This window comes from Mustela nivalis (genome assembly GCF_964662115.1).
Source record: "Mustela nivalis genome assembly, chromosome: X".
NCBI classification, from domain to species: Eukaryota; Metazoa; Chordata; class Mammalia; order Carnivora; family Mustelidae; genus Mustela; species Mustela nivalis.
In genome coordinates, this window is record NC_139040.1 from 98,011,944 (window position 1) to 98,024,008 (window position 12,065).

At 36.2% G+C, this 12,065-nt stretch overlaps 1 protein-coding gene across 8 annotated transcripts in view; it reads right to left on the reverse strand.

The window, feature by feature from the left end:
- USP9X (ubiquitin specific peptidase 9 X-linked) overlaps positions 1-12,065 on the reverse strand; it is a 163,260-nt gene that overhangs the window by 50,980 nt on the left and 100,215 nt on the right. For all 8 annotated transcript variants that reach the window (XM_082717797.1, XM_082717801.1, XM_082717799.1 and 5 more), the window contains 7 exons: positions 9,794-9,881; positions 6,671-7,013; positions 4,849-4,944; positions 3,865-4,076; positions 2,334-2,574; positions 1,395-1,544; positions 51-171 (listed from right to left, as the gene is read on the reverse strand). In XM_082717797.1, coding sequence (XP_082573923.1) covers positions 51-171; positions 1,395-1,544; positions 2,334-2,574; positions 3,865-4,076; positions 4,849-4,944; positions 6,671-7,013; positions 9,794-9,881 — 1,251 coding nt within the window. The remainder of the gene's footprint in view (positions 1-50; positions 172-1,394; positions 1,545-2,333; positions 2,575-3,864; positions 4,077-4,848; positions 4,945-6,670; positions 7,014-9,793; positions 9,882-12,065) is intronic.

Below are 12,065 nucleotides of genomic sequence, written 5' to 3' on the forward strand. Positions count from 1 at the left end.
GTTATGGTCCAGCATGTATTTAATGAACATTACAGATATAAAAAACTTACCTGGTGGCATAAGCTTCATAAGTACTCTTGCTCCATCTCTAAGAGGAGGCATATTTAGGCTGCTGCCTAAGTCTGCAACTTGCCAAAGGAAAGAAATGTATCTGGGATGCAGTGACATTATCTACAATACAAAATATACAACAAACTTAACTATAAAATTATATGCCCCCCCCCCGCCAAAACAGCTAAATAAGTAATTTTGACACTTCTGCTTCTGTCATTGCTACTCTCTCTAAAATGGCCTCCCTTACCCAATCCTCCCACCTGTAGAAAGCCTTCATGATACAAGACCGAATATATTACCCAAGCTATCTCCAGTAATTTCTGTGAGGCAGCTTTTATTATTTTGTTTAATTATTTCTCTCATACATGTAAGTTAGACTCCATATATGCCAAAAGCTTTCATGCCTGCTAATAGTTAAATTCCTAATCCAACTGTTCTAAGGGAGCCCATTCTTCTGACACTGGAGTAGCTGGTTATTATCATAGCCATTAAAATTCTTTTGGGGAGGGGTGGAAGGAGAGGGTAAGGAGGGGAGGAATCACTGTTTCTTTAGGCACAAAATATGTTAAGGACAACTTGAAAAAGACTGCACATCCTACAAAAACAGTTGTGAAGAAAGGATTCACTTCTGTGGTATGAATCAAGATACAGTGCTATTTTTCCAAGTTTATATAGTAAAGAGTTTTAATTCAGCTGCATAACAGATTCATTTTATATAAACCTAACCATACTGTATCTAGAGGGAAATGTTTTAAATTTCAACCAAAATACGATCACCTTTCAGATCTATTCTGAAGTTGATGGTTAACTATATAGTTATATGATATTTTGCCATATTAAGTGTAAACTTCTCAAGGAAAAACAACAACAAAAAAAACGTTATATAAATAGCCGGCCCTTCAACAACATGAGTTTGAACTTCACAGATTCATTTACCACATTTTTCCCACAAATACAAGAGGGTACTATAAATGTATTTTCTCTTCCTTAGGGTTTTAACATTTTCTTTTCTGTAGCTTTATTATAAAAATACAGTATATTATATGTACTATATAATACAATCAAAATATGAGTATACATATAACATACAAAATATGTGTTCATCAACTGGCTGTGTTATTAGTAAGGCTTCTGGTCAACATTAAGCTATAAGTATTTAAGTTCTGGGGGAGTTAAAATATATACATGAATTTTCTACTTCAACTGGGGGCTGGGTGGGAGGAATGAGGGGCAGGTGGTCAATATGAGGTCAAACTCGATTTCTTTATTCTTTGTTCTCAAAACTGTATTTCTTTAGTCTCTTAATGCCTTGCATATAGTAGCTCAAACCATCTACTCACCACCCCAGGTAAACAGCTTTCCACTTCTGGATTGGGACCATCACTGTAATGATTACCATGGTTTCCAGGAGACCCAGTTGAGGAATCAGAAGAACTATCGGGGCTTGAAGGCATATTGGAACTTATCTGTGTAAGTTTGGCTGTAATTAGCTGAAAATAATAAACTAAGTTAGTATCAAAGACAAGAAAAAAATATTCGAAACAGAAGTTAGTAACCTACCAAAAAACAAACTAGAGGCAATACTTCCAGAAATACCAATTGTAGGTGCTGCCTAACAACCAAATAGTTGTTTTCACAAAAGTTCTACTGTATTTTAAGTACTATTAATGCCAGTCTTACTGTTACAATCCAAATACCTAATAAAGAGCCTCACAAATAACAAATGCTCAATTAACATTTACTGAATAAAATGTTAACTAGTGAAATGAAAAATAATCTCAGGTTTGAATTTTATTCCTCAAACAAACAAACAAACTGGGATGCCTGGGTGGCTTAGTTGGTTAAGCAGCTGCCTCAGCTCAGGTCATGATCCTGGGATCGAGTCCCACATCGGGCTCCTTGCTCAGCGGGGAGCCTGCCTCTCCCTCTGCCTGCCACTCTGTCTGCCTATGCTCACGCTCTCTCTAACAAATAAATAAAATCTTAAAAAACAAACAAACAAACAAACACCCCCAAACAAACAAACACAAACAAAAAACAAAAAACCAACATTTTATTCATTTATTTGACAGAGATAGAGAGCAAAGCAGGTGAGCATCAGTGAGAGGGAGAAGAAGCAGACTTCCCAGCAGGCTTCTCGTGAAGCAGGGAGTTGATAGAGGGCTTGAACTCGGGACCCTGAGATCATGACCTGAGCCAAAGGCAGATAGCTTAGCACACAATGCCACCCAGGTGCCGCAGGTTTAACCTTGAAAAGTTTAGTAATTACAGATACTTACTGATTTATCTTTCAAGTTTAATTGTCCAATCAATTTTCTGTCGTCTGCAGGATCAATCAGTTCACCGCCCACAAAGAGCTCAATTTTTGTATGAGCTACATTGGCTTTAATACGATTGAGAATATATCGTCTTACTGAACCAATCGTATCATTTGTATGAGACCATACGTCCAAGTCATCAACTTGTCTGCCCTGGTTTGGAAATCGAACTATAAAAGAGAGGTGTTTACCACGGAAAGCTCTGGGGGAAAAAGAAAGAAAAAGGAAAAAACATTTTAGTCAGCAGAATTTCTTATCTTCTATGAACTTAATATTGAGTATTTTCTTATTTAACAAGAGAAAAGTGAACTAATAAGGATACTTGTTATTTTTAGGATCTTGAAAATACAACAATCATTTTCCACTGTTATTCTTGTACCTATACATGAGGAAAGTGAGACTTATTTTAGATCATGACCTGAGCCAAAGACAGCAGCTTAACCGAATGAGCCAGCCAGGTGTCCCACTATGACTATTTTTAAATATGAAAAATAAACTAGCTTGAGAATATTAACAAAAATCCAAATATGTAATTTTTTCTGAAAAATTATTAATATCAAAGTTCACATCCAAATAATATTTATATTGATAGTATATTTTAAAAAACTTATTTATTTGAGATGAGAGTGAGTAAGCGAGCAAGAGAGAGCAAGAGGGAGGGAGAGGGGAGAGGGCCAAAAGGAGAAGCAGACGCCCAGTTGAGCAGGGAGCTCAAAATGGGGCTTTATCTCAGGACCCGGAGATCACGACCTGAGCCACAGGCAGATGCTTAAGTGACTGAGCCACCCAGGCACCCCTGATAACATCTTTCTCACAGGGAAGATATAACGAATAAAAATATATTCAAGAAGCAACTTTAGGGGTACCCGGGTGGTTCAGTCATTAAGCGTCTGCCTTCAGCTCAGGTCATGATCCCGGGGTCCTGGGATGGAGCCCCACATTGGGCTCCCTGCCCTACGGGAAGCCTGCTTCTCCCTCTCCCACTTGTGTTCCCTCTCTCACTATGTCTCTCTCTGTCAAATAAATAAATAAAATATTAAAAAAAAAAAGCAACTTTATATAATTTCATGGTTAGCAATGAGAACTCTTTTAAAATACTGATTGCATTCATTCTACAAACATATCTAAATTATACTCTTTGAATTACTCAATGGTAAGACCTTAAAAGAAATGTTAGTAGACAATTTTGAAGTATTTCCTGCTGTATCAGCTACCTGTCAAAAGCACTTTAAGAGTTTTTACAATTATTCTCCAATCTTACTATGCAATTAACTGTATAAATGAATGGCATCAAAATACTTCAACTCCGTATTACCCTTAGCAACACTTAACAGGTATTGAAGTCATGGCAAGAGCAACAACAAAAAATACAAAGAGGAAACTAGAGTTAATGACCTATCAAAACAACAACAAACAAACAAAAACTAGATCCTGGGAAAAAAGGTCTAGGAAAATACCAAATAGTTAATTAAAAGATCAGTTATTCACAAACCTTGACATGGGTAGAATTGTTCTTTCCTCGTGATAATCACTGTCACATTCATTTATGTACTCTCTTAACACAGTTAATACACGAACCATTCGAACAGCCTCCTGCCTTGCACAATTAATACTGTCTTTGTCACCATCCAAAACACAGAGTGTGTCATAAGAGGCTTTCAAACGATCAAAGCAAGACTGAATGAAGTCTTCATGGATTACCACCTACAAATAATGGGCCAAATAAAGACAGTCAAAAGATGCTTTAAAATGTAAAAACAACAACAACAAAAATACATATAAAAACATTAATTCAATTAAAGACGGCAACAACTAATTATTTAAAAACAGCCAAGTTATTTAACCAAAGTCTATACTGATAGTAAAACATACTATGTTTTGTCAAAGGAAGCTAGAGTAATGTATGTTAAGAAGTTATGAACTAGATATTTAAAAAATGGACTTTGGAGTAGGTGGCAGAACCAAGAGAAGAAATTCACTTAAAATTCATACCAAAATTATACTCAAAATAATCACCTCACGTAATTATCAAGACAAGATTAATTTGGACAGCATTTTGTATAGTGGGGAGACTAAATATTTTCGACAGATATATTTTTTAAAGATTTTATTTATTTGATAGGCAGAGAGGCAGGCAGAGAGAGAGAAGGAAGCAGGAAGAGAGAGAAGGAAGCCCAACTTGGGGCTCGATCCCAGGACCCTGGGATCATGACCTGAGCCGAAGGCAGAGGCTTGAACCCACTGAGCCACCCAGACGCCCCGATAGATATATTTTTAAAAGTCACAACCCTGAAGTCAAGATCTAGATGCTCAACTCCCTGAGCCACCCAGGCATTCCCCTTTTAGGTGTATTTTTAATAGGAGTTGAAACAGAACAATTTAGTTAATTCAGAACTGAAGAAAAAATTCTTATTAGTGAAGAGTTCTTTAATCAGAATTCTAATTTGTGGAAGTTTTAGTGAATGTCAATCCTCACCTGATTGACTTGTAGCCTCGGACCAAGGTTTGTATATATTTCTTTAAGAAGATCTATAGCTCTGCTGGCAATATCGTCATTACTTTGAATCACAACCTAGGTTCAAAAGATTCAAATATAAACAACGTTCATGAAATATTTTAGCTGGACACTTCAACTCAACCCACACCCTTGGTTATTTTCAATGCATTACTTGGTAATAATTTGAGGCTATATTTGACATTCAAGTAAATCAAGTAAAATTAAGTAAAAAAACAAACAAACAAACAAACAAACCAGACCATAGAAAGTAGTAAAATATAGAACTCAAGTCTTTGAATAAAGCAATTTAAAAATGGAAGGCACATACTACTAAGAACAAAATATGCTGTGACCAGTATTAACCCTGCAAATCGACACCTTGGAACCAAGTTGTAAGACATTGAAGGAGGAATTCAAATTACTTAAAAAGAAACAAAATATGCATGAAATACACTTTAGGACAAAGAGCTACACTACACTCCCCTCCAGTTCTATAGATCTTTATCACTCATCTAATTATACTGGTAGTCTTCAAACTATGTGCAGAACTCTAGGGGGTTGAGGAAATGTTTTAAGGCTGAATCCTCTGTAGGCCTAGGAAGAGGGAAGGCTGTGAAGCACAGGGGTAATGAGCAGAAAAAACAAAAACCCAAAGAAAAAAAACAACAGGCTCTCTCTCCTCCAACTACTTTTACATTCTGGAGTACTTAATGAAAAAGTCTGAATAACTAAATGACACAGTAAATGGTCCATGGTCAGCAGAAAAATATATTCAAAAAATATGAACTGCTGTGAACAGGCCAGACTTTTGAAGACAGAAATAATACATTGATACTATATTGCCACAACATGGACAGGCCCGGAGGGGAGTATGCTACGAAATAAATTTAGGGAAAGACAAATACTATATGATTTCATTTATTTTTATGTGGTTATCTAAAAACCAAACAAATTAAAAAACTGATCTCATAGGTACAGAGAACAGACTGGTGGTTACCAGAGACAGGGATGGACAAAATGGGTGAGGGTGATTAAAAGACACAAACTTCTGTTTATAAAATAAGTACCAAGGATGTAAAGTACACCATGGTGACTATAGTTAATAATACTATACTACATTCTTGGAAGCTGCCATTGGTTAATCTTCAAAGTTTTCATCACAAGAAAAAAGAAATTTGTAATGGCCTGTGGTGATGGATGGGGTGATCATTTCACACAGATACAAATAACAATCAGTATGTTGTGCACGTGAAACTAATATAATGTGTCAATTTTATCTCAATTAAAAAACATATATATTGAGACTAAAAAGGTGAAAAAATAAACATCGTATTTCGCTCCCTCAGGTGTTTAAAAACAACCCAAGTTGAAACACTGCCAATGAAATATATATTTGTAGTTCATTCTAAATAGTCTTCTCCTCTGTTCTGTTTTAGCATTGCATGTGTAACAACATTAATACCGAAGGAGAATGGATCTACACTAAATGAATGAAGAGAAGAACAGTAACTTCCATGGAGAGGCATGAAAAATGTGTTCGGTCAGTGTATTTCTAAACACACCCAGAAGGACATATTCTAAGCCAAGACAAAAGGATCATCAGTGACAGAGGGGGAAGGGAAGGGAGAGAAGAAAAACAAACCCTATGACGAATGACCCAATAAGATGAACTATCACTACCTTCTGGGACAAGCATCAGAGCAGCATACACACATAATTTAGATGCAAAATTGTCCCCCCTTTCGCTATTTGAAAAATTTCATCGGAAAGAATGTTTATCAAGTTCCTACTTTTCACTTACCCTCCAAAGATAGTCTAATCCTATTAACTCCAAATCATCCATCATATATGCTCTCCTTTTGGCTACTAGTTTTCCTTCTCGACAATTCACAGCTTTGAAGAATCGCTCAAAACATTTCATTCCATTCTCAGTTAATAGGGATGGATCAAGCTGAAGCACATTACTTTCAAAGAAGTCTTTATTTATATCAGGATCCAAGTCTGGTTCATCCCCCATCAACTTGGAATACCACTTAAAGCAGGCTTCACGATCACAAAGGTAAACTGCATTCTCTGCTAAGCATTTCCATATTTGTTTTGCCTGAGGAGCACATAGCCATAGTTGGCCATCCTTCAATAAAAATCTTGGAAAAACATAAAAAATGAGCAATTAGATCTACCTAATTTTTATGGTGAAAGGTAATCTATCAATATATGTAATAATCCATCTATCACAATTGTATTTAACTACAGTTAAAAAGATGTCAGTGCTTATTAATATCTTACCAAACTTAATTTTTATGTTGTAGTAAAAACTAAAAATAGTAATAAAAATTAAAAAATCAACTAGGTACTAATTTATTCATTTAACAAAGCATATATTGGACGTCTACAATGTGACAGGAACTGGGCCTAAACTGAATAAAAGATTTGTTTACTGAACTTTAAACAGTTTGATCTTTGAAACCAGCTACTGTAAAACTAATGTTTAATGGGTTGAGTTTTACCATTCTGCTTCTAAGGCATCACTGGAAAATGAGGTAGTTTCCAAGTTACTTTCACACATAAACATTTCATTAACTAATTTAAGTCAAAATTCTTTAAGTTTAATGCTTTCTGATGGTCAAATACGCATCACTCAGTACCTGGACACATTAAACAGAATAATTTCTGTATGACTTAAACTTTTTCTGTTCATATGTAGCAGCATGCTTATCAATTATTCAGTGATGCTCTTTTTAGTTTTGTGAATATTGGTTATTAAGACAATGAAGGCGAATTTCATTACAGCTATCTCTTCTGTTAACTCTATTTCTTTCAGCATTCCTCCACCTACCTATCTGCGAATGACAGGAAAAGAGAACACCTCACTTTATTCAAAATTAGCACAGAATTTCTAGCTAACATAATGATGGCTCCACACCCAGTTATGGAGTAAGGTGCATTTATTTCATGTCAATGGGTTCCCTCATTACTTCCAAGCATTGTGGGATCTCAATCCTAGGGTTTTTGATATTTTAATAGAACTGTGGAGCTATGAGAGGCTTTCTAGCACCTAGTCCCATCTAACCCTGCTACCTCTCATTTACAGATACAATATGAAATGTCCTCTGTGGTGACATACATTGTTTTTCGAAGTCTATTGTTGTTTTTTAATAAAACATTCTTCAAGCAAAAACTCCACTTGGAAGTCCAATGTATAAAATACAAGTGGGGCTGTCCCAGTTGTTGGGAGGAGGGGGAAAGAAAGAAGAAATGAGAAATCAAATCTCCACTGCTTGTTTAGAAATCTCAAAGGAAGTTCCTTAGAAGCCTTAAGGCTCCAAAATAGATTTGCAAAAATCACTGTCTACTATAAAAAGGACAGACCTTGAGTCAGATCTAGTTGAGTGGTACAACTGGTGTCCATATTGGCTGCGAAATTTCAAAGAAGCTGGTTTAAGCCATGCTGATCTCCAGTTTTTTTTGAAGAGTTTATTTATTTATTTGACAGAGTCACAAGTAGGCAGAGAGGCAGGCAGACAGTGAGAGGGAAGCAGGGTCCCCGCTGAGCAGAGAGCCCTGATGCGGGGCTCAATCCCAGGACCCTGAGATCATTACCTGAGACGAAGGCAGAGGCTTTAACCCCAAGCCACCCAGGCACTACCTCCAGTTGCTTTTTAATCAAATGGGGAGAATACCTGCCTTCTGCATGGCTATGAGGATTAAATATAAACCATTTAATACAGGACAAGTAAAGCAGTACGTCAGGTGTTTTCCCCTTGAGTGTGTTGCTATAGGTCATGTAAACAGGTGTAACAGACCATGGAGTAAAATAGATCCTGCGACAAACTTAAAAGATAGTAGGAATCATAACCATTTTTCTGTTCTATATAACCTAAGGGATACAACACATACCAATCAGTAACAGTGGCTCACTATGACAGTGATTTTTTTTTTTTATCTAGACAGGCAAGTCCTTCTATTTGGGTGGTTGAAAATCAAAACACACACAGAAAAATAATTTCATTTTCAACAAATGCCGAACTTCTTAAAATCTGGTGGTGGGAGTTTTTCTTAAAGTTAAAATCATGTAACTATTTACATAAATGTTTTCCAGTAGATAAACACATAGTTTAGTAATACACAAGTCCATAATTAACATAGCTCAGGAGAAAAAAATCCCCCAATATGTCAAAATAATAAATGCAATAGATTTCCCAAAGCACTGACAATCTGAGCATTTCCCCTAGCACACTTACGAACTGAATAAGCATTTCTGCAGTATGTGGTTTTTAAATTTACATGAAACTGCTCGTCAAAAATTCTTAACAATTTCAAATCTGTAAGTGTATAAGCATTAAAGGCTAATTATCACTGAGGAAATTCAAATTTAGCCTTGGACTACATTTAGCTATGGCTCAAGGGGATAAACCTCTTTGCCTCATCATCAGCAGAACAATGTTATTGACACATTCGGACCACCTCTGTCAGCCACTGCAAGGATAAACAAGGCAGCAGTGGACAAAAACCATTCTTTAAGTGTTGAGCCAGCAGCCCCCTGTCTCCATTTCCTTATCGACTAGGATACCATTAAGGTGATTATGGCTCTCCAGCTGGTTGTATCAAAATATGGGAATTTATTCTTCAAAAATACACTTATTTTTAGCGAAAACAAATATGAAGAAAGAAGTCTATCCAAAAATCTTAAAATGTGCTCTCTTCAAATACTGCAAAGAAGAAAAAACTCAGCCAATAATTTAATAAAAAGTATTTAATCATAACCAGTTAGGGAAATGTCCTTTGAATTTTAGGTAATCATTTCCATGTGGGAATATAAGGTGGCAGGCAAAAAGTTCCCCTAACATGACCTAACTATACAGCACATTAACTAAGCACTCTTGATCTGTCATAAAGAGAACAACACTGATGATTTAAAACAAACCTAAGGAAGTTAAGCCGTTCTTGGACTTCTTGAACATGACTGTATCTACTTCCCAGCCTCACAGTTTGGGGGTCATAGTCTTCATGATCTGCAAATTAAGAAAAATCATGCATTATACACATGGATCTACAACACTGCTGACTTTAACCAAAGGATATTAAGTCAGTCAAAAAGTCATTAATTCTTTATTATTTACTAATTATTTATTCACTAAGTTTGCTTAGTTTACTAATTATTTATTCTCTACCTATCTCTTATTTTCCCTACAAAAACCAATTTTTCTTCTACTTAACCAAAAGAAAGCGATCTATTAAATGTGCCACCAAGAACAATTCTTCAGGGACACCTGGATGGCTCAGTTGGTTGAGTGTCTGCCTTCTGCTTACAGTGATCCTAGGGTCCACAATGGGCTCCTTGTTCAATGAGGAGTCTGCTTCTCCCTCTACCTACCTGCCACTACCCCTGCTTGTGCTCTCCCTCCCTTTCTCTCTGTGTCAAATAAAAAAAATCTTAAAAAAAAACTATTAGTAAGAAATGAGATGAGAGTAAATTAAATTCAAGTGTCTATGGCTAAGGCTAACAAACTGGTTCCTCTCAGAATGCAAATGTTTAGAGTCTATTTTATAACCCATTACGGGGAAAAAGTTCACATCTGAAAAAGCATCTATCTTGAGACAGGATTCAAATACCCTAAAATTCACACATTTAAAATGTACAATTCAATGGTTTTTAGTATAGGCAAGGCCATGTAAACATTTTTGTCAACTTTTTTGGTCATCCTTATGTGTGAAATAGGATCTCAACGTAGTTTTGATTTCCATTAACTTAGTAACTAATGATATTGAGCGTCTTCTTGTGTGCCTTAGCCATTTGTTATCTCAAGAGAAATGTTTATACAGATCCTCTGTCCATTTCCTAACTGGGCTGTCTTTTGAGTTGAAAGAGTTCTTTTGTCATTTAACTTTCTTGGTTGTACCATTTGCAAGTAGTTAAGTCCAAGATCTTACTTTTCAACCTTCTTAGAATGTTATTTTCCCCTAAACCAAAACCACAAAAATTTATTTCTATTTTTTCCCTAGCAGTTTCATACTTTTAGGTCTATGATATGTTTTTTAAGCTTTGTGGATGGTAAGACGCAGGGGATCAAACTATTCTTTTAGATGTACATACATATATTTTTCAGCAACACTTACCAAAAAGACTTCTTTCCACTGAACATTCTGGACACCCTTTTAAGAAATCAAGCATAAATTTAAGGGCACCTGGGTGGCTCAGTGGGTTAAGCCTCTACCTGAGGCTCAGGTCATGATCTCAGGGTCCTGGGGCCCCACACTGGGCTCTCTACTCAGCAGGGAGCCTGTTTCCCCCTTCCCCTCTGTCTGCTTGTGATTTCTCTGTCAAATATATAACTAAAACCTTAAAAAATATTTAGGAGTGCCTGGGTGGCTCAGTCATTAAGCATTTGCCTTCAACTCAGGTAATGATCCCAAGCATCCTGGGATGAAGTGCCATATCGAGCTCCCTTGCTTCTCCTTCTTTAGCTCCCCTGTGCTTGTTGTATTCCCTCCTGCTCTCTGTCATAAATAAAATCTTTAAAAAAAAAAAAAGTCAAGCATAAATTTAACTATTTATTATTTCTAGATTATCAATTATAGTTCACTGATGCATACATCTATTCTTATGTCAGTACCACACTGTCTTGATTATGGTTATTTTGCATTAAGTTTTGAAATCAGGAAGTATTACAGGCCAGCCAATTTTGGTTTTTACCATCAAGACTGTTTTGGCTATTAGGGTCCTAGGGTCCCTTGCATTTCCATAATTTTTAGGATCAGCTTGTCAATTTCTGTAAAGAGAGAGAAGTTTGGATTTTTATAGGGATTGCATTGAATCTGTAGATCAACTTGCAAAGTACTATGACCTTAACAATATTAAGGGTTCCATTCAGTGGATATGGAATGTCTTTCCCTTTATTTAAATCTTTAACTTCTTTTAACAATATTGTCCTGTAGTTTAAAATGTACATACAAGTTTTGGGGGTGCCTGGCTGGCTTAGTCAGTGGGGCCTGAGACTCCTGATCTCAGGGTTTTGTGTTTGAGGCCTGCACTGGGTGTAGAGAGTACTCAAAAAAATAAGATCTTTAAAAAAGCAAAAAGAAGTGTATGTTTGATTCTCCTTTTGTTCAATTCATTCCTAATTATTTCGTTCTTTGTAAGGCTACTGTAAATAAAATTATAAAATTTTTAAGGCTGCACACTGCTGAGCATACAG